This window comes from Anabrus simplex, chromosome 2, assembly GCF_040414725.1.
Source record: "Anabrus simplex isolate iqAnaSimp1 chromosome 2, ASM4041472v1, whole genome shotgun sequence".
NCBI lineage: Eukaryota > Metazoa > Arthropoda > Insecta > Orthoptera > Tettigoniidae > Anabrus > Anabrus simplex.
The window spans coordinates 194,699,619-194,723,359 of record NC_090266.1 but is presented as its reverse complement, the minus strand read 5'-3'; the positions used below and the strand labels follow the sequence as shown (position 1 = coordinate 194,723,359).

Below are 23,741 nucleotides of genomic sequence, written 5' to 3'. Positions count from 1 at the left end.
ACATTTTCCCAACTCTTCCTCTTTTTCAAGACTTGCAAGGACTTCAAACCGATTTTTCAACTCCAGACTAAATTCTTTCCTCTTCTTTTCACTGTTTAACCTTTGTATGTTGAACCTCTTTTTTCTTGTTGCAAACTTCTTCAATGCAGCCTTTATTTTCAATTTAAACTCAGCTACTATTAGATGATGATCACTACCAACATCAGCTCCTCTTCTATTCCTCACATCTGTCAATGATCTTCTAAATTTCTTGCTAATAGCTACATGGTCGATCTGATTTTCTATTTTGTGATCTGGCGATATCCATGTAACCTTATGACACCTTTTGTGAGGAAAGATTGTCCCTCCAATCACCATATCCTGGCTGACACACAAATTTACAAATCTCTCTCCATTATCATTCATTTCATCTAATCCATGTTTCCCTATCACATGCTCTAGTCCCTCATTATTTGATCCAATCTTTGCATAATAATAGCAATATCTCTTTTATTTATATTCTTCATAGTTTCATTCAACTGATGATAAAATTGATTCTTCATGTTGGCATCAGATACTTCTGTTGGTGCATAACAAACTACTATTGTTACATTTCGAATTCTACCTTGGAATCTAGCTGTCATCATTCTGTCTGAGATGGGACTCCATTGAATTAAACTGTCCTTGGATGTCCTATTTAGCAACATACCCACTCCATTTCTCCATTCAGCATCCTCCCCAGACTGTCCAGAATAAATAAATGTATTCCCATTTTGTGTCATGATCTCTCCAAAATCGCACCACCTCATTTCACTTAAACCAAGAATTTCCAAGCCATAATTTTGCATCTCTTTCTCAACCTGCTTTAGTTTACCTTCTTCTGTCAAAGTTCTAACATTCCAACAACCAATTCTCATTTTCTGTTTTGGGCCAAAGTTCATCATCGAGGTATCCATCTGGTTTCATGTCACTTCAGTTTCTTTAATAACTGGATTTAAGATGTGCAAGTTATTAGCACACAGCACCCGAGCTTGGTGGTGGGGCTGCCACCTGAGCCTCCAAGCCTGCCGTTTTCTGTAGGGGTTGTCTCCCTTAGCCTTTGAAGATCCCTCTTCAGCACAAGGCAGTGGTTTCCCCCATTTCTTCAACCCCGAGGGAAAAGGGTTGCCTCGTCTGCCAGATTTACCGTTCCAAAGGTCTCCTTCTCCGCCGCATCTGCCATTGAGGACTTCACCAGAGCCCCGTTGGCCGTCACTTTTCAGGGTTCCTGAAGGGCCTTCACAGCTACCGTAGCGGTCCTGGGGCACACACAGTCCCCGCTGTACATCACCCCTACAGGCAATCTTCTACTTCATGCCGTTGCCCACCTCGCACAACGTGGATGAGGGGTTGGCCTTATGGGAGGCATATTAGATAAGAAAATTAATAATCAATCCCTGAAAACCATTTGACGTACAAACTAAGGGTGTATTTTACAGGTTCAGTCGACAGTAGACTCTCCAAAATGTAAAATTTTGAAAAATAACTTTTAATTTAAAACCGTGGCGAAACATGGGTAAGTTGCTAGTCATTAATAACTCCTAACACCTCAAGATGCACCCTCTTTACTGACTCAGCTAGTTCTACATTCTTTCTTCCATAAGCCCCATTAATATTGATAGCTCCTCATCGAATTCCATTTCGTTCACCAAGCTGTTTCCAAGGAGTCCCTCACCTGTCAAATGGAAGTGGGACTCTGTTACTCCCATAGATCCGAGGCTTGCTTAAATGTTCTGAACTCCGTAAATTCTGTGAAGCAGGATGCTACCCTACTTACACATAGTCTGATTGAGGATCTCTCCTCTAATGGGTTAGGGAACACGGTGAATTGTATAGTCCTAGTCGCTTGAGCACAAGGAGGGCCATGACTCGGAATATGTTCGAGATGCCTACTCTCATTGCATAGTTCTCTCATTTCATAGTCAACAAACTAGGACATGACTACAGTAACCCACACCACGAACCACAATTAATTTTTTACAACAAAAATATGTATTACAAAATACTTGTGCCCAGAGAAGGGATTGGTAGACAAACTCAGAATCAGCAGTAAAAATAGCATAGCAATCATCCATTCCATTCCATTCCATTCAAAGGGTAGAAATGCAAAATTTGTTCCCCCAGGTTATCGGTACCCCAGTGACAAAAAGTATTCAAGTGTGTAAGTGATGTACCTGTTGTAAAATACTTCTATAGTGTTAATTACAGAAATCTCTTACATGGAGAGGTATGGCAAGGACAGAAGCTAGACACTCCTAGTGGGAGGTAGCTGTAGTCATTGGTGACCAAAAGTGCAATTTTCAGACTCTGGACTTGGTTTGAGACCACGGGAAACGCTCAAAAATGGCAATAGCATGGGCATCCACGACCAACTAAAGACCATCAAATGGACATCCAAAACCAACACATGCCCTCCAAATGGTAACAGAATGCATATTCATAATGATATGATTTAGTTTAAATAGTAAACATGCCCGACTAGCAATTAACGGCATGATAACAGAGTGGATTATTAACTGGCAACTCTTCGATGCAGCTGTGGTTTGAATCCCGGTCAATGAATGTGGGAATTCTTAAATGGAAAGTCACGTCCCTGTGGTTTGGATTTCAAGTAAAACAGAAGGTCCTGTGTTTATGATCATTATATCAACTGCCTCATAAAACTACAAGCTTGCTGAACTAAGGCTGGCACCAAAATTATGAATTTTCATGAAAATGAAATGAAAACCTACAACCTGTTTTCCAGTCATTGACTGGGTCAGGAATGTTATAAATGAAGCATATATAGGCTGTTAGAACGATGGAGTCGCCACTCCCAAAGTGATATATTAATGACTGATAGATGCTATGAAATGAGAATGGAGAGTGTTGCTGGAATGAAATATGACAGGGAAAACCAGAGTACCCGGAGAAAAACCTGTCCCGCCTCCGCTTTGTCCAGCACAAATCTCACATGGAGTCACCGGGATTTGAACCACAGTATCCAGCGGTGAGAGGCCGACGCACTGCCGTCTGAGCCACGGAGGTTCCATGAATTTTCATCTACCTTAATAAATGTTTTAAACATTTTTCTCTTGACAAAGAAAAATATTAATAATTTAAAGATGTTGTTAAATCCATCAAAGTAGGTTTCTGAAGTGAGTAAGAGGACACACAAAAAACAATATTCGCATTCAGCAGTTAAAGAAACAGAATGCTGAAGACCGCAGTTGTTTTCTTTCCAGTAACGCCACAAGCCCCTGACCAAGGACAGGGCATACACCTGGAATGGCCTACCTATTGGGTATTATAAGTGCCTCTTGATTCCACTAATGCACATGTGGTACCCGCCACTACCAATCATTCAACGTCCGCTGCTTTGTTGCTTTAACAGCCACTAACGAATGGAGGTTGGGGAAGCTGCAGGTCTCACTCACTATAGGGCTAGGCATTAGGGACCCCACAGACCACATGTGCTGAACATGGGTTGGATGCAGCTGTTTTCACCTGACTTGCGAAAGGTCGAATTCTGATCAATTCCAGGTGAGAATTTTCAGCTGAAAAGTCATGTGGCATTGAGAAGAGTATCTGGCATTTAAAAAACCCTAGCTAGAATCCAAAATGAACCATGGAGGCTCCAGTAACACAAGAAAAACCCAGGATAAGCTGAAGGAAGTTGCAGTTTAGGTGTTTTACTGCTCTTATGCAGAACTATTACTGGGTTGTAATTTCTGTAAGTTCTTCACCTCACCTGTAGTACAAATGAAAGTATCTTAACTTCATTGTGTCTTAACTTTATATAACATACAGTATCTTTAATTTCTTCAAATAGGCTCCCAGTTATTAGGCCATGCTAAGTACACATAGTACACTCAAAAAAAGATGTTAAGTACAGAGCAAAAATAGTCACCCAGACACTGGTTTGAATGCGCTGTTAGCGTATGATCTTGAAAATTACTTGTAAGAGACAATGGAAATTCTTGTAACAGTATCAATGGCATGATTATATCAGAATAATAAACAATATATTTATTCATGGAATATACAATAACTCAATCTCAGTATAATAATACAAATTAAAATACTATCATTAACTAGGAGTATGATGATTTACCAAGTATTCCGATAGAGCTGAGCAGAGTTTAACTGCTGAACATTCCAACACTTCCCTACTATGAAAAGCAATGCCAAGTCTTAAGTAATTGTGGTACTTCCCCTCACAGGAAAATCTATGGCCAGGGAATGCTCCTATTTTATACTTCTTCTGACACCAGGCATTGAAGTCTGTTGAATTTACTGATACTGGAAGCTCCAACCAAACAAAATAACCTCCTTTTGGTCTTCTGTAGGAACAACCTTGAGGAAGATTTTTATCCAGTGCATCACAAAGGGCAATCAGACGTTCCTGTAAGTATATTGTGTAATAAATTACTACAAAAATTAGGGAGACATTTCACTTTTTTTTTTTTTTTTTTTTTTTTTTTCTTTTTCACTAACTCAGATAGGTTAATGGCATTTCTGGGATAGCAAAGGGCTAGGATTGGGACTGTAGCACCCATGATCTTAATTCAAGAAAAGATCCAGCTTTTGCCTGGTGTGTGAACAAGAAACCAAAAAAATCATCTTCTAGGCTGCCAATGATGAGCCTTGAACTCACTATCTCTGAATGTAAGCTTACAGCTACATGATATACACAGTGCCGGGCTATTTGGCTCAGACGGTTAAGGCGCTGGCTTTCTGACCTCAACTTGGCAGGTTCGATCCTGGCTCAGTCCGATGGTATTTGAAGGTGCTCAAATACGTCAGCCTCGTGTCAGTAGATTTGCTGGCACGTAAAAGAACTCCTGCGGGACTAAATTCCGGCACCTCGGTGTCTCCGAAAACCGTAAAAGAGTATTTAGTGGGACGTAAAACAAATAACATTATTATTATGATATACACAGTGTAGCCAACTTGCACTTTACCAAAACTATTCATGAATAGCTTGGATGATGCTACACTGTCACAAAAACCTTTGGCTAATGCTCGGACAGGACTGTGTATGATCTAAAGCAGAGGTGGGCGATGAGAGAGCCCATTTCTTGAGCCAATTGCATGAGCGCGGACAGAGCCGAGGAGCCAGGAGTAGCTGACATTTATCTAATAGTTTGTGCTGTGAAGACTAGATGGCGATATATGGAGTCAAGGCGCAAGCATAGCTACAGCATTGTACCAGGCTGAGTATATTATATTTATACAATAAAATAGCATAGTATGGTATAGTGTGTTGTGTAGTTAAAATACTTATTAATCACTTTGTACACAGTATTACTGCTTTCAAGCAAATGTTGGAGGTTTGGGAGCGTCAGATGTTGAAAGGTGAGTTTGCCCATGTTCTCAAATTGTCAATGCAGAAATCTAGTTTAACTCAAGATCAATTGCAGACATTTTCAGGTACTCTTGCGAATCTAATGAAAGAATTTTCCATCCGATTTAGAGATCTGGACGACTTATCAATTGATCTGAAAAAGTTTGCTGAGCCCTATTCAACGGCTATAGTAATTGATGATGTTCCGCCTGATCTACTGCGAGAGTTGCTCACAATTCAATGTGATAGTGAACTGAAGGCTAAACATGAATCATGAACAAGCCTATCACTTTTTTATGAACATTTTTTGCAGACAGATTTCCCAAATATACACAAAATGGCTGCCAAGCTTCTATCAAAGTTTGGCTTAACATATCTGTGTGAGAAACTGTTCTCTCCAATGAAGATAAATAAATCTCCATGAAGAGCCACTCTAACTGACACACATCTCACTGCCGTTATTCGAACTGCAAGTGCAAGATCGATCGCACCAAATATAACTTGTCTTCTTCAGTAAAACGATACACAACCCTACTCATCATCTGCTGAATGAAATTTCAGATATATAAGAACACATAGGCCTATGTTTTATTTATGGTAAAAGATATTTTTTTCATGTGCTTAGTTATTTCGGTACTAAACAGAAAGTTAGTTTTTCGTTCATTGTTTATGCGGTGTTCTACACAAGTTTTTATGTTGGCTTGTTGTATTTTCAGGACTATAGGTAGTAGTCAAAGGAGTATTTAGTTATCAGATGTCAAAGTAATTAATTTTGTATCCTAAGCATAACCTAATGAAAGAGACATAATTAAACATATTTACCATAATCTAATGCAGTGAATAGAATGAGACATTAGACACAACAAAAATATCAAAAGTTTAATTCTATTTAGATACGCGAACTTGTCCCCAGTTGTAACAGCAAGCTGTGCAAGCAGCGACAAGGTTAACTTCCGTCAAAGAGCATACTCTGCTCTTTTTCCTGCCTGAGCTGGAGTGCAGCTCATTGAGCTGAACTGTGCCCACCTCTGATCTAAAGAAAAAGAACACGCCTAGAGTTTGGTTCTTCAGAAATTTTCATCAAAACTTACCAGATGGAACACGAGAAATTAGATCAAACAAGTTGAAAATTTCTTGAAAAACAGATTACATTTGGATGGATGAAGAAATTGATATTGTCATCTTATATTCAGAAGACAATGGTCTACTTGTTTATGTTACATAAAATCAGAATAGAGAATTGCTGATGAATGAAGGTAAACTTAAACTAATACACCATATGATTTATGTGTATAAGTGAGAAACATTTTAAAACTGACTGGACTCTTACCACTGTCCATAGTTCATATGTATGATATTAGGTTTCATATTTTAATTTTTATTATAAATTATTTATAACATTAGAAATAAGGAATGAAAATGTTCAAACAAACAAACAAACAAACAAACAAACAAACAAACACAAACAAACAAACAAATAAATAATACATCTACATATATAAAATAACATGTCCCAACTGATTGATTCATCATCGTCGAGCCAAAATTACTGGACATAAAGAAATGGAATTTTGAGGATACATTTATAGTACAACGTAGGTGCTTGCTAAGGGAGGATTTTTGGATATTCCGTTGCTAAGGGGGTGAAAAGGGTGGTGAAATTTTAAAATGAGAGTATCTATATCTGAAAACTTTTGAAGTTTACAAATGTAAAAATTGGTATTTAGAATCTCATTTAAAAATAAGGAAAATGTATTTTTTTGTTTTCAAAAAATCCCAATAGGAGGGGTGAAAAAGGGTGAAAAATGGGTTGAATGCCTTTAATGAGGATACTTATATCTCAGAAACTGAAGACATTACAGACCTGAAAATTGGTATTTGGGATCTCCTTTAAAAATAAAGAAACACACATTTTTTTTGTTTTTGGAAAATCCAATTAATGGGAGGGTAAAAAGGGGTGTGAATTTTTTAAATGAGTGTATCTATACGTCAATACTTTAAAAGTTTACAGATGTAAAAATTGGTATTTAGAATCTCCAATAAAAATAAAGAAACATGTACTTCTTTGTTTTTGGAAAATCCCAATAGGAGGGGTGAAAAGGGGGTGAAAAAAGGGTTGAATGCCTTTAATGAGGATACTTATATCTCAGAAACTGAACATATTAACAGACCTGAAAATTGGTAATGGGATCTCCTTTAAAAATAAAGAAACACGTATTTTATATTTTTGGAAAATCCAATTAATGGGGGGTGAAAAGGGGGGTGAATTTTTTAAATGAATGTATCTATAACTCTGAACTTTTTAGTTTCATTTTTTTGCTATTGGCTTTACGTCGCACCGACACAGACAGGTCTTATGCGACGATGGGACAGGAAAGGGCTAGGAGTGAGAAGAAACATAAATTTATTAAAGATGAGGTGTGTGTTTAATAGAAAAAATGATTAGCGTAAATTGTATAATAGTGTATTCTAGGAAAATTTTCTTTGTCTCTTGTTAATTTAAAATTTAAGGCTTGAGAGTCGAGTCGAGTTGAGTTGAGTTGAACCAAAGCTGAGAAGTGACATTATGGATGCAGAAATGTTCTCACAGAACTGGAGTATTTATCGAAGAGACAGGAAGGGAATGGGTGGAGGAGGAGGATTCATTCTGGTGAAAGAATAATTTGTAAGCAATGAAAATGTTAAGGATGAGAAACATAAATTTCTAGGTGTAAGGCTCATCTCCAAAGATAATAGACAACTTGATGTTTTTGCAGTGTACAGACCTGGAAATGGTGGTGCTGAGAGTGATGCAGAGTTATTTGATAAGCTAATTATCAATGTAGGAAATGACATGGAAAAGAATGTTATTGTAGTGAGTGATTTCAATTTACTAAATGTCAGTTGGGAAGGTAGTGCTAACGACCGGAAGCATGACCAACAAATGGCAAATACGTTAATCTGAGAAGGACAGCTGAATCAAAAAGTGATGGAAACAACTATGGGGAAGAATATTCTGGATGTTGTGCTGGTAAAACGAGATGAAGTCTATAGAGAAATTGACGTAAATGATAGTATAAGTGATCATGAAGCTGTTTTCGTCATACCGTAGTTAAAAATAAATGTAATAGAAAGAAAGGTTGTAAAAGTAGGAATATTAGGCGGTACCATATGGTTTATAAGACAGCTGTGAGGGAGTTGTTATAAAGTAATTATGATCGGTGGAAAATGTTTTTTAAAAATGCAAACAGTCTGTGGGATGGGTTTAAAGCAATTGTTGAGGAATGTGGAAAACAGGTATGTACCTTTTAAAGGTGGTAAGGAACACTAAGATACACTACTTATAACACAGAACTAAAGAGATTAAGAAGGACGTGCAGGTTGGAAAGAAATAGAGTTAGAAATTTTCGTGGATTTAAGAAGAAATTGAAGGAACTTACTAGGAAACTGAATCTAGCAAAGAAGTCAGCTAACAATAACATGGTGGCAAGCATAATTGGCAGTTATACAAATTTTAGTGAAAATTTGGAGGATATGTATAGGTACTTTAAGGCAGAAACAGGTTTGAAGAAGAACATTCTAAGAATCCTTAATGAACAAGGGGAGTATATATGTGAGGATTTACAGAAGGCAGAAGTATTCAGTTAGCAGTATGTAAAATATCAAATCAAATCAAAATCTCTTTATTTGCAAACGAGGTGTCTACCTCGGTGGCAAATGGTACATTAAAATACATTATTGTCAAGCACTAAATTTTAAATTAACAAGAGACGAAGAAAATTTTCCTAGAACACAATATTACACAATTTACGCTAATAATTTGTTCTATTAAACACACACATCATCCTTAATAAATTTATATTGTTTACAAAATTCTACTTATAATATCTTACAAACATAGTCAACTCATATACAGTACGTGAAATTACTTCTAATAATAATATACAACTGGTATATGATTAAAATTAACATTGAATTTATTTACATATTTATATTTTACCCATTTTGGAACCTAAGTATCATAACGACCTGCTGCATCTTAACCAGAGCCCCTTTTGCCACCACTTTTCAGAGTTCCTGAAGGGCCTTCACAGCTACCGTAGCGGTCCCAGGGCCCTCGAAGTCCCCACTGTACTTCACCCCTACAGACAGTCCCCTACTTGGGCTGTCCAAACTCCTTAGACCAGGGGATGGAATTAATTTATTCACACACATTTTTTATTTACAATATCCTGCACTGGTCGAATGCCCTCTAACATTTCATTTATTTTCTCTGTTGTTGTTTATTCTCTTCTTGAATATCTGTACAGATTTTGGAAAATGATCAAACACTACCCCTGGTAAACTGTTCCACTCCTTCACGCCCTTCCCAATGAATGAAAATTTACCCCAATCGCTTCTGCTAAAATTCCTTCTAATTTTGTACTTGTGGTCAGTTCTACCAATATAATTATTTTCCAACTGAAGTCTCTCACGGATATCTCTCCATGCTTCTTCTCTGTATAGGCTCTATATAATACTATAAGTCCAGTTTTCTCCCTTCTCTGACTTAAAGTTTCCCAACCAAGTTCCTTTAACATTTCTGATACACTACTCTTTCGCCTGAAATCCCCTGTTACAAACCTTGCTGCTTTCCTCTGCACACCATCTAGTTCTTTTATTAGGTATTCTTGGTGAGGATCCCAAACACTGTTTGCATATTCCAATAATGGACGAACCATACTTAAGTAACTTTTTTCTTTTAATTCTTTGTTGCATCCTTTAAGTAGCCTCATTATGACATGTAACGATCTGTATGCTTTCCCAACAATGTCATCAACATGACCCTTCCAGTGCAAATTACTTTCAAATCTCACACCTAAGTATTTGCACTTGCCATCTTTAGGGATAACTACATCATCCAAAGTATATTCAAATTCAGTTTTAAAGCTCCTGTTTGTAAATGTTGTAACAGTTGATTTGCCTCCATTAATCTTCATATTATTTTCTTCAACCCATTCTTGGATACTCTCAAGGTCCCTTTGTAATTCTGAGCAATCCTCAATGTTATTTATTTCCCTATAAACAATTATATCATCTGCATACAATCTTATTTTCGATGTTATATTGTTCCCTAAATCATTTGTGTATATTAAGAAAAGTAACGGACCGATTATACTACCCTGTGCAATTCCCTTCCAAACTTTCTCTTCCTGTGATATATTATTTCCTACTTTGACTTTCTGAACCCTTGAATTTAGAAATGTTCTTATCCAACGTATAACCCTTACGTCCAATCCTATTCCCTCCAATTTCTTTAATAATATTCCACGTTCCACTCTATCAAAGGCTTTGGAAAGATCTATGGCTATGCAATCTAACTGGCCTCCTGAATCTAACTGATCTGATATGTCCTGCTGAAATCCCACCACTTGTGCCTCTCAAGAAAATTTCTTTCTAAATCCATACTGTCTCCTCATGAACCAATTTTTATCATCACATATCCCTCTGATGTACTTTGCTATTAAACTCTCCAGTATTTTACAAACTATACTGGTCAGGCTGATTGGTCTGTAGTTCTGTGGTTTCCTTTTATCACCCTTTCCTTTATAAATTGGTATTATTATAGATTCCTTCCATTCTTTTGGTATTACACTATTATTTATGACATAGTCAAAGAGAAATTTTAAATAAGGCACTATGTACCACCCCATTGTCTTTAATACCTCCCCAGTAATTTGATCACTTCCTGCTGCTTTTCCTTGCTGAAGCAGTTGGATTTCTCTGAAAATATCTTCATTTGTGAATGAGAAGCTTCTTGTTTCCCTATGTGTCTCTCCCTCTCTATCTTCTGTTATGGTTTCCAAGTCCTGACAATCTTCTACTGAATCTCTGAATTCCCTACTAAAGAGGTTTGCTTTCTCAGTATCTGTTAAATAGTGTTCACCCCCTTCTCCCACCATTGTAGGAATTTGGATTCCTTTTCCTTTTTGATTCCTAATATACGAATACAGCTTTTTTCATTTCCCTTTGTGGTCATTACCCTCTTGAAGAATGCCATTCATATAATTCTCTTTTGCTTCCTTGTTGGTTACAAGGATACTCTCAGGGTAGATGAGGTGACTAATACTAACAAAGTTCTGAAAATGACCTATGATAACAAAGACAAAATAAGATATAAAAATTAAAAACTTTTTTCTTTTATGCTTTACGTCACACCGACACCAATACTAACGTATTCAAGAAACATAATTTTAATATAGCTTTTAGAACTACTAATACTAACCAGTCCATATTCTTTAATCATAAAAAAGTTAATTATGATAAAAATCGTTATTTGGGATCAGGAGTATACAGACTTAAATGTACTCAGTGTAATGTTTCATATGTTGGTCAGACTGGGAGAAGTTTTATGACAAGATACATGGAACATGTTAATGCGGAAAAAAAAAGGAAATACTCAGCGATGAGTTTGCATATGAGGGAGACTGGTCACAGATTTGAATCCATAGAGAAAGACTTAGCGATAATTAGAAACATACAAAAAAGGAAGAATGCTGAACGAATTAGAAAGTTTATACATCTATTTAGATCAGACGTACAATAAACAACAGAATCTCAATGAAACCACGGACAATAAAAGTATGTTACATGGATGAATGCCGCAATTATTAAAGTCAGTTAGTTCGAATAATGCGCACGGCTGTGAGCTTGCATCCGGGAGATAGTAGGTTCGAATCCCACTATCGGCAGCCCTGAAAATGGTTTTCCGTGGTTTCCCATTTTCACACCAGGCAAATGCTGGGGCTGTACCTTAATTAAGGCCATGGCCACTTCCTTCCAACTCCTAGGCCTTTCCTATCCCATTGTCGCCATAAGACCTATCTGTGTCGGTGCGACGTAAAGCCCCTACCAAAAAAAAAAGTTTGAATAATTTTAGGATACCTAATATATTTAATTCTTCAAACTCTAATACTCCTCCCATACCTACAGATATTAGGCCTATTTCCAGCAATGCGGTTGACTCCGCCCCTTTGTCAGCCTCATCACAATTGACTCCACCCATCCTCTCCTCCCTTCCGTACTCTCCTATTCCTTCCCCGCCGAGTTCACTGCCGCCTCTGCAGAACAGTTACGACACCAGACTCAGAGCCAACAGAAGGGCAGCAATCAACTCAACGATAGATAACAAATAACAACTTCCACTTACATGTAAGTCCTCATCTGTTTCAATTTTATGTAAACCGAATTCTCTCCTTACGTTCAATTTCTTATTTCTTCTTTTCCTTCTCTTACAGAAAACATTATTTCTGCATCTACTGACATTTTCTGGCAAAGTTTCAGCCATTTTATTACCTACCGGTGCTAACGGCCACTTACAATTTTTCAACAGATGCTTCTGCCTCACTTGCTGACAAATTTCATCAGCGGCCTTGGAAAGATTGTATTCATGACAATCATGTTTATGCTTGTGTTCACGCCCTCATGTCGTTGGCTTTATATTATTACCACTTTGATTTTCCACTAATATTTTATATGAACTGTTTTAATTAGAATTTTATTAGAAGAAGTTTTAGTCTCCGACAAGATTATAATTTAATCATAAGACAGTTTTCCATTAACATCTTTATATTTTATCACTTTTCACATTTTTATGTTCCGAATTTTAATAACTGACTAAACTTTTAACTTCCACTTTTAATTTAGTTGTATTTTTGATGATTGTGTTTAGGCTGAAGATGCCCTTAATTGAGGGTGAAACATGTCCCATGTAACTAAGAATCTAATTATGTAACCACTATAAGTGAAAATATAAGTACTGAATAGGTGGAACAAATTAAAACACCTTTATTATTGTTGAACAGATAGGTCTTACGGCGACGATGGGACAGGAAAGGCCTAAGAATGGGAAGGAAGCGGCCGTGGTCTTAATTAAGGTACAGCCCCAGCATTTGCCTGGTGTGAAAATGGGAAACCATGGAAAACCAACTTCAGGGCTGTCAAGAGTGGGATTCGAATCCACTATCTCCACTATCACCTCTAACTGCACGGCCAAAAAATTAGAAACAACAAAAAGAGCAGGAATTGATAATATTTCTAGGGATATACTAAAATCAATGGGTTGGGATAGAGTGCCATGTCTGAAGTACATATTTGATTACAGCTTGCATGAAGGAACTATACCCAATGAATGGAGAATTGCTATAGTAGCTCCTGTTAATAAAGGAAAGGGTGATAAACATAAAGCTGATAATTACAGGCCAGTCATCTTAATATGTGTTGGAAGAAGCTTTGGGAAATCATTATTTCTATTATATTTGACATGTTTGCAAAATTACTAACTGATTTGACAGAAGGCAGTTCAGGTTTAGGAAAAGTTATTCCACTGAACCTCAAATTGTAGGATTCCAGTAAGATATAGCAGATATTTTAGATTCAGGAGGTCAAATGAACTGTATCGTGATTGACGTATGTAATGCATTTGATAGGGTAGGTCATGGGAGACTATTCAAAAAAATGAGTGCAAATGGACTAGACAAAAGAGTGAGTGAATGGTTGGCTATATTTCTAGAAAATAGTACTCAGAAGTAGGTGAAGCATTATCTGATCATTAAATCATTAAGAGGGGAACTCCTCAAGGCAATATTATTGGAGTCAGCCCAGTAGTGTAGAGGTAGCGTGCCTTTCTCCTACCCGGAGGCTCTGGATTAGATTCCCGGCCAGGTCAGGGATTTTTACCTGGATCTGAGAGCTGGTTCAAAGTCCACTCAGCCTACATGATTAGAATTGAGGAGCTATCTGACAGTGAGATAGCGGCCCCGCTATAGAAAGCCAAGATTAACGGCCGAGAGGATTCGTCATGCTGAACACACAATACCTCGTAATCTGCAGACCTTTGGGCTCAGCAGCGGTCACTTGGTAGGCCAAGGCCCTTCAGGGCTGTAGTGCCATGAGGTTAGGTTAGTATTATTGGAACGTTAAGTTTTCTTATATACATATATATAAATGATATGATTAAAGAACTGGGATCAGAAATCAGAGGGCTTTTCGTGGATTATGTTATACTGTACAGAATAATAAATAAGTTACATGAATATGAGCGACTGCAAAATGACCTCAACACTGTTGTGAGATAGACAGCAGGCAATGGTATGATGATAAACAGTGTGAAAAATCAGGTTGTGAGTTTAAATAATAATAATAATAACAACAACAACAACAATGATGTTATTGACTTTATGTCTCACTAACTAATTTCTGACAGTTTTCAGAGATGCCAATGTGCCAACAATTTGTCTCTCAGGAGTTCTTTCACGTGCCGGTAAATCTAGCAACATGAGGCTGACGTATTTGAGCACCTTCAAATACCACCGTACTGAGCCAGGATCAAACCTGCCAAGTTGGGGTCAGAAGACCAGCGCCTCTAAGCCACTCAGCCCAGCTGGTTGTGAGTTTAACAATGTGGAAAAGTCCTCTGAGTTTTAAATACTGCATTGATGGGGTAAAAGTTCCTCATGGGAATCACTGTAAGTACTTATGTGTTAATACAAGGAAAGATCTTCAATGGGGTAATCACATAAATGAGATTGTAAATAAAGGTCACAGATCTCTTCATATGGTGAAGAAGGTATTTAAGGGTTATAGTAATGATGGAAAGGAGAGGGTATGCAAGTTTCTGGCAAGACCAAAATCAGAGTATGAATCCAGTGCATAAGACCCTCACCAGAATTACTTGATTTGAGAACCGGAAAAATCCAAAGAAAAGTAGCTAGATTTCTTTCATGTGATTTCTGCCAAAAAGAATAGCATTACAAAATTGATGCAAAGTTTAGGCTGGGAACACTTATGAGAAAGGAGAAAAGCTGCTCGACTAAGCTGTATCTACTGAACAGTCAGATGAGAGATGGTGTAAAATGACATTAGTAGACAAATAAGTTTCAGTGATGTTTTTAACAGTAGGAAAGATCACAATATGAAAATAAAGTTGGAGTTCAAGAGGACAAATCGGGGCAAATATTCATTTATAGAAAGAGGACTTAGGGATTGTAATAATTTACCAAGGGTGATATTAGATAAATTTCCAAATTCTTTTAAATGATTCAGGAAAAGTCTAGGTGAGCAACTGATAAGGAATCTGCCACCTGGGTGACTGCCCTAAATTCGGACCGACCGACCGACCGACTGACTGGTCAGCATCAGAAGAGAAACAGTAATAAAATAGGAGACAAGGGCAAACATGATAACATAAAACAAGGACAATTTCCAGATCTTCATACACTGCCATCTTCAAAAGGATAGGCTCTTTCCTCATCAATCCCAGTTCTTCCACATCCATTTATTCTGAGTCATCAGTGATCTTGTTTCTGCTTCCCAGCATCATTAGGAGGATGAACTAGAAAGCAGAAATGAGCTCGGTGGGGACTGATAAGAAATAGGTGTAGTAAAATAGGGATTGATGAGGAGAGAGCCAATCAACTGTATTTGAAGACAGCATTGTATGAAGATGATGAGATTGACCTTGCCGTTTGGGTTACCTCTCTATTTCTCCCTCTTCTCACACTTACCTATCATTCTATGTCCTATTTTGTTGATCCTATCTTTATATAGACTGTATGACTGGATTTGCACCTGTGTGTTCCTTTCCATTACTTACATGGAAAATTTGTTTACCATCAACTCTTCAGAAATGAGAAAGTACCTGAAACACCAGTTCTATTGATCATGATCGGAAGTTGAGGAAAAATCGCATTTTCTCGAGTGTCCGTAGACGAGGCCCTACATAATATAAATTCATTCTGGGTCATTGTAGGCCAGAAAATGAGGAGTTTTATTTGTCGTTTTTCCCTTTTTTGGCGTTTCTTGGGCAATTGGTCCTTTTTAGCCTTTTTTAGGTCTTAACGGCTTTTCTTTTGCGACTTCACCTTCTTTTAAATGGTAATTCTAAATTCCCATGGAGGGAATTAGATACTTTTCCACCAATAGAGCATATCAAAAATCAGATCAAAAATTAGATGTTGGCTTTTCAGGCGTTTGCTCTATTAACCAGCATTTCGTCTTAGGTCTGACACTAGACTCGTCAGAGTGGGATGTGTCAGACCCTACCCACTGATGCTGGGGTGTATGCAGGTGAACTTATCAGAAGCCTCTTATTGTGGCACAGTCTGATAACTGCATACGGGAGATAAAACTCCACAATGGAATTAATGCCCGCCTAGCAATTCCAAATGGTAATTCTAAATTCCCATGGAGGGAATTAGATACTTTTCCACCAATAGAGCATATCAAAAATCAGATCAAAAATTAGATGTTGGCTTTTCAGGCGTTTGCTCTATTAACCAGCATTTCGTCTTAGGTCTGACACTAGACTCGTCAGAGTGGGATGTGTCAGACCCTACCCACTGATGCTGGGGTGTATGCAGGTGAACTTATCAGAAGCCTCTTATTGTGGCACAGTCTGATAACTGCATACGGGAGATAAAACTCCACAATGGAATTAATGCCCGCCTAGCAATTCCAAATGGTAATTCTAAATTCCCATGGAGGGAATTAGATACTTTTCCACCAATAGAGCATATCAAAAATCAGATCAAAAATTAGATGTTGGCTTTTCAGGCGTTTGCTCTATTAACCAGCATTTCGTCTTAGGTCTGACACTACACTCGTCAGAGTGGGATGTGTCAGACCCTACCCACTGATGCTGGGGTGTATGCAGGTGAACTTATCAGAAGCCTCTTATGTGGCACAGTCTGATAACTGCATACGGGAGATAAAACTCCACAATGGAATTAATGCCCGCCTAGCAATTCCAAATGGTAATTCTAAATTCCCATGGAGGGAATTAGATACTTTTCCACCAATAGAGCATATCAAAAATCAGATCAAAAATTAGATGTTGGCTTTTCAGGCGTTTGCTCTATTAACCAGCATTTCGTCTTAGGTCTGACACTAGACTCGTCAGAGTGGGATGTGTCAGACCCTACCCACTGATGCTGGGGTGTATGCAGGTGAACATCATCATCATCATCCATGACGTCATTTCATTCCTCCCGAAGAACAAAGCAGCTCTTCGGCCATAGGGTAAGACAATAAGTAGTAAAGGTGAAACGTAGAAGGCATGTATCGTACATACCGAAAAGGGAAGAATGTAAGTGAAGTGGCGCAAGGGAGACCGTGACAACAAGCCGGGACCCAGGGAGAAGCCGCAAAGGACCCGATCGAGCGAACCCCCGCGAACACCAGAAGGAAGAGGGACGAGAAATTTATTGACAGAGTAAAGTATCCCGGGCGCGCATTACAGAAAAGTGAAAGTGTGACGGTGAGTTATACAAAAGTACAGAGAGCCACGAAAGAGAGTATTACAGAGGGTGAGGCGGGGCAGGTTGTGGGTACGATGGAACAGTAGTGAAAGGAGGACAAGAGGGATAAGATTGGAGAAGAAGATAATAGAGAGTAGTGGTGATATTGGTGATGGAGGTGGCAAGTAAACGGAGAAGTTCGAAAAAGGAAAGAGGCGGTGGGCTGGAAAGTAGTTGCGGAACAGGAGGGTAAAGAGAGTTCGATGGGGGGTCGGGTGGCGGTGTTGGTCGGGAACGGGCGGAGGGGGAAGGGGAAGGTGAGCGCGCGGCACGGGGTGGGGAACGAGAAGGCTCCACACGATAAGTCCGCCGATGAAGATGGACGCCGTTGGTGATCAATCGTTGGACGTCTTCAGTGGTGGGAAGCTGAAGGCGAACCATGTACGTCGGCCCATGGATGTTGAAGATGCGGGAAACTCGCCACGCCGGGACGCCTGCCTGGTGGAGGTCGAGCAGGAGGTCGTGCTCGGTAATAGCTGGGTCAACGCCACGAAGAACACAGCTGAATGACGAAGACGGAGGATGTGACGCAGTGGCGCCAGACTCACAGACAGAGGCTGGCGGAGCGGCGCTCGCAGTAGCAACGGAGTCGGCAGGGGGCTGCTGGGGACTCAGAAGAGTCGTAGATACGGAGGATACGGTGGGAGACATCAGCGGAGAGGAGTGACTAAACGTAAGAGTGGGAGTGGAAGAAGATGGGGAAAGATGAACGGAAGTGGTGACAGTAGTTGTAGTAATAGTAAGGGCTGGTTTACACGGGTAGAGTAGCGAGGCGAGTAGAGTAGTTAGTAGAGTAGCCACGTTACTCTACTCTACCGCTGTCTGGTAGAGTTGACACTCGTATCGTTCATACGGGAGTAGAGTAGAGTACAGTAGTAGCACCATGTCAAGACGTAAGCACATCGTAAGGAAGTGTTTAAAGACATTTACAAACATATTACTGCAAGAGGTTAGTGAAGCGTTAGAAGAAGTAAATGAGGAAAAAAAGGGAATGGGTAAGAGGCTGGCTTAGTAGGAGAGATACACTCGGGGCATCGGCATTAATTCTGGGAGAACTTGGCATTTTGGAGAAATATGGGGGGACAAACTCGACACAGTTGGCCAAGAACATGAGGGATCGTCTCAGGAATCATTTTGTTAATGAAGGAGCAGTTCCCTGGCAGTACAAGCATGTATTTTAACCCAGGAACACAAACGATTGAATTGTTATGACTTTATTCATTATTGTACAGAAAGTAACGACAGTGTAATCATCCCCTCAGGATTTTACTAGTCTTCGTCTGTAAATACTGTAGTGGTGATTTCTAAGATAAAACTATATGAACGAGCTCCAGTCTAATTATAGATCATAATTCTGGCGAAGGTTTTTGTTCCACGGAGAAGGGGTGAGGTACTCCTTTCCCCAGTTAGACTGTAGTGATGTTTCTATTTCCATTTTTTTTTTTTTTTTTTTTTTTATTTCAGCCAACCTAAATCTTATCCGAATGATATTTTACAGAATTCATTTCAAAAGTTATAGAAAGAATACCCATTGGCCATCAGTGTGTCGTCTCAGAACCCACGAGTCTCAAAACTCACGAGTATCAAAATTCACGAATTCTAAGAAGAGGATTAGCAAGAATAGGTTTCTCTATCTGGGCCAGTCTCAAACCTCACGAGCAGGACCAGTTCTTCTTTGAATGGATATGTGCCCACCCTACTAGTGATGATATAATCGGATATTTTTTTAAAATCAAATAGCTTCCATCCGGTTATTTAAATAATGGAATAAATAATCAAATGAATTTCAAATATCATTCAGTTATATCGCGTAGAATAATCGGTTGCGTCATGAATACATTTTTCGGTGTAAGTGTGTCGGATGGATAATCGATTGAATTATGTGAATAGATGAAAAATAGAAATACGCCTCTTTTTTGCAATCCATGAAGTCCAATGCTGAAGACGGCACAAACACTCAGTTCCCGAGCCATAGGAATTAACAAATGAAAGTGAAAATCCCGGCCAGGAGTCGAACCTGGGACTCCCTGGACCCATTGGACCACAGACCAGCATGCTAACTATGTATCCATGCAGCCGGATGACATAAAATTAAAGTAGGTATATTGCCTGCTGCTAGTTAAAATAAATTTTCAGTTGGTAGTAATTACCAGGGCTTAGTTCTATTATGAGGCCAGAAGACGGCATTTACTTATATAAGAAACTTTATTTTACGGATATTAAATATTACGACTGTTAATTCACTCATTTAGTTTCATTAGAGATTAATTTGGTCATGAATCTCATCGCAGGGAAATTAAATTACTTATCTCCATTCCCTTCAGAAAGTGGGCGAGTATGATGAACGGTCTCTGATACGCTTTCCGAAAATAATATGAACTCATGCTCCACACGTATGACTGAGTCATGTACTCCCAGATGCCTTACTTAGCATAGATTAATATATTACATCACGCCCCCACGCGATTACACGATACGCAATGTTATATACTTGTAGTATTGACTACTTGGCTCACCAAATTTATAAAATCATAAATTAAAATGTGTCAGAATTTTATCTGAAATATAGCGAAGTAGCCAATCGCTATCTTTGACGTTCTGTTGCTATATGACTTAAAAAAGACTCCACAGCGCTGATGTTGATGATATTTTATGATGGTGGTTCTTTCCCCAGCCAAGAAAATGTGGAAAGGTTCATTAAAAATCAATAAGTGTTGAAAACAATGAAGGAAAAGGTGGTGGTGGTGGTGGTGGTGGTGGTGATTACTGTTTTAAGAGGGAGTGCAACTGGGCAGCCATCCTCTATTAATACTAATCAGAGGGAAAAAATGGAAGGTGGCCCATACTTCGAGAAAATGAAGGTTTCGGGCAAAGAAAGACAAGGGCCTTTTCTAAAAAATGTAAGTACCCCTGGGGCCCCTTTTAGTCACCTCTTACGATAGGCAGAGGATACTGTGGATGTTACTCTGCCACCCCAACACACAGGGGAAAATAATGGTCGATGAATGACACAGAGGTGTATTATTATTATTATTATTATTATTATTATTATTATCATTTTTTTTTTCGTTGCTTGTACGGCCCAGGTGTAGAGCTTAAGCTTCTAGATCTGACACTGTACTGTAAACAATAATTATTTTGGATATTCCAAACAACATATGGAACTATTCAATTTGTTGGGGAAATTACTGTTATTGCTGAAAATTAACGGCAGTGGGAAGTGATGTGTAGAAGATCCCTATGTATGTTATTAATATGATTAATGTACACAGTCCTGCACCATTGTATTGCCTAACTTAAACATGTCGAGACACATGATGAACACGCTGTGTAACATTGAAACTTGAGAAATCTTCATATTAAGTGAAAATCCAGCTGACACTTGTTTATATTTTATGTTGCATCTTCGAGTGTAGATGTCTGCGGCACCACCTCCAGACTTCTTGGATCTTCGTATTTTCATGAGTATTTGATTGTATGTACATCGTCATTTTTTTATTTTCTGTTTCAGTTCCGTTAACCCAAAACCCTCTTTACCCATTTTCGCAATCAAGTCCTCTTCCGCCGCCCGTCTCATATTCTTATTTCTATAAGTAACGCTGTTTATGTTCCATAAACATTCTTTTTCGCTGTAGAGCTCCACAAATTTGCAAGTTTCTTCTTCCGTCCACTTTATTTTGCCGCCAAATAAACGCTCGACGTAATACCACTGTATGTACACACATGCAAATACAGCAGTCGAATGACGCGTCAGCTGAAAAATCGAACATCCTCGGACTTCTCCGCCAGCTCTCGGAGCTCGGTTCCGGTGGAGGGGGAAGGATAGTGGTAGAGTTACTTTACCGCAGCGGAAACCCACTCTACTCTACTGCCTACTAACTACTCTACTCTACTTGCTACTATCCCGGTCGTTTACACGATGCTAGTAGCTCTACTATCCACTCTACTCGCCTCGCTACTCTACCCGTGTAAACCAGCCCTAAGAGAAGGGGAAGGATGTGAGACTGAAGGCGTGGGGGGAGCAGCTGTAGAAATAGGGAGGGGAGACGGTACAGAGAGAGGGAAGGCAGGATCAGAGGCCAAGTGTTGTAAAATATGGGCAGGGGTAGGAAGAACGTCATGCGCGACATTAAAGATCACTAAGTCACCGCGAATAAGGGCCAAAGATGCCATGTTGGGATCACGGAAGAAGACCACAATGTCAGGAGACGGCTGGCCAGAGAAGGCATCCTGAAGACGAAGGACCACTCGAACGTCAGTCCCGACGTCACAAAGCCACTTGCGGATGGCGGCGGGAGAAAAGGCAGTGTCCACATTCTTCACAAGACAGGAGGACGACATGATGGGAAGGCGACAACCAACTAGGAGTCTGCCCGTTTGCTTGTTCTTGGGCCGGCTGAGGATGCGAGGAGGTGAGTGCCACCCAGCCGAAAAAACATGTGGACATACGAAGAGAGCGATGTGTATGCAGGTGAACTTATCAGAAGCCTCTTATGTGGCACAGTCTGATAACTGCATACGGGAGATAAAACTCCGCAATGGAATTAATGCCCGCCTAGCAATTCCAAATGGTAATTCTAAATTCCCATAGAGGGAATTAGATACTTTTCCACCAATAGAGCATATCAAAAGTGGAAAAGTATCTAATTCCCTCCATGGGAATTTAGAATTACCATTTGGAATTGCTAGGCGGGCATTAATTCCATTGTGGAGTTTTATCTCCCGTATGCAGTTATCAGACTGTGCCACATAAGAGGCTTCTGATAAGTTCACCTGCATACACGCCAGCATCAGTGGGTAGGGTCTGACACATCCCACTCTGACGAGTCTAGTGTCAGACCTAAGACGAAATGCTGGTTAATAGAGCAAACGCCTGAAAAGCCAACATCTAATTTTTTATCTGATTTTTCACCTTCTTTTGACTACATTTTTACCACCCGTTCTCAATTAGAATCATCACTAATTCATCCATCACCTCTTAAACATATTTTCTCTAGTAAATACGTATGAGGGGCGTACTATATAGTTTTACAATTTATTTTTTGTACGTCAAGGTATATTTTACATTTCATTTTGGAAGGTGGTGACGTGCAACTAGTGTCTTGTTCCACCGTTTGTTAGCAGCACACGCACAGGGGCCAACGAATGCACTCGTCATAGCCATTTCATAACACTGTCAGCGTAGGTGCAGACAACATGGAAAGCAACCGTCAGGGACAGCGCTATACGACCTGGTTCCTATAGAAAGAAGGCGTGACCACTGCAGAAATTCATCGGTGCTTTGTGACAGTCTGTGGAGAACATGTGCCATCATGGAAAACAGTTTACAACTGCGTGGAAGTTTGGAAAACAGGGCGCACATTGGTGGACAAGGGAACGAGTTCTGGGAGGAATGTGACAGTGTCAACACCAGCCAACATTGCCCGGGTCGAACAGGCCATCCAAGGAAACAAATGCATCACATTTATGGAAATGAAGGCAGCCACAGGAATTAACCAAAACACCCTGCAGCGCATCATGCATGGCCACTTACAGTTGGGGAAGGTGTCATCCACGTGGGTGCCTAGACTCTGGTCTGCAGACGAAAAGCAGAGGCGTGTGGATGTGTGCAGAGAACTTTTGCAATGCCGTGATCAAGATCCAACCGACTTTATGGCTAGGCTTGTGACTGGTGATGAGACATGGTCCATTACCATGAGCCACAAATGATACAACAATCGATGCAACGGAAGCATAGGGGCAGTCCACCACCAAAGAAATGTCGAACAGTGCCGTCAGTTGGCAAGCAAATGGTGACAGTGTTCTGGGAACATGAAGAAACCACTGTGTGGTCAACATTTTGTGGATTTTGCAGAACTTGACACACTGTCAAAGCATGGGTATGCAGCACTATGAAAGAATGGTTTCAGGAAGGTCTGGAGAGACTGACACATCAATGGTAAAAGTGCATACAGTTACAAGGAGATTATGTTGAGAAGGTGGACGTAACAACTGATGTGTAATGTACTCCATTTGGGTAGAAAAAATTAAAGTGTAAAACAATATAGTATGCCCTTCGTATATTTAAACCATATCTCAAAAGA

At 39.4% G+C, this 23,741-nt stretch overlaps 1 protein-coding gene across 1 annotated transcript in view; it reads right to left on the bottom strand.

The window, feature by feature from the left end:
* Positions 1 to 3,791: 3,791 nt before the first annotated feature.
* Positions 3,792 to 23,741, bottom strand: part of LOC136862739 (2-aminoadipate transaminase) — a 147,207-nt gene continuing 127,257 nt past the window's right edge. Inside the window, exon 7 of the mRNA XM_067138966.2 lies at positions 3,792 to 4,402. Coding sequence (XP_066995067.2) covers positions 4,088 to 4,402 — 315 coding nt within the window. The 3' untranslated portion in view covers positions 3,792 to 4,087. The remainder of the gene's footprint in view (positions 4,403 to 23,741) is intronic.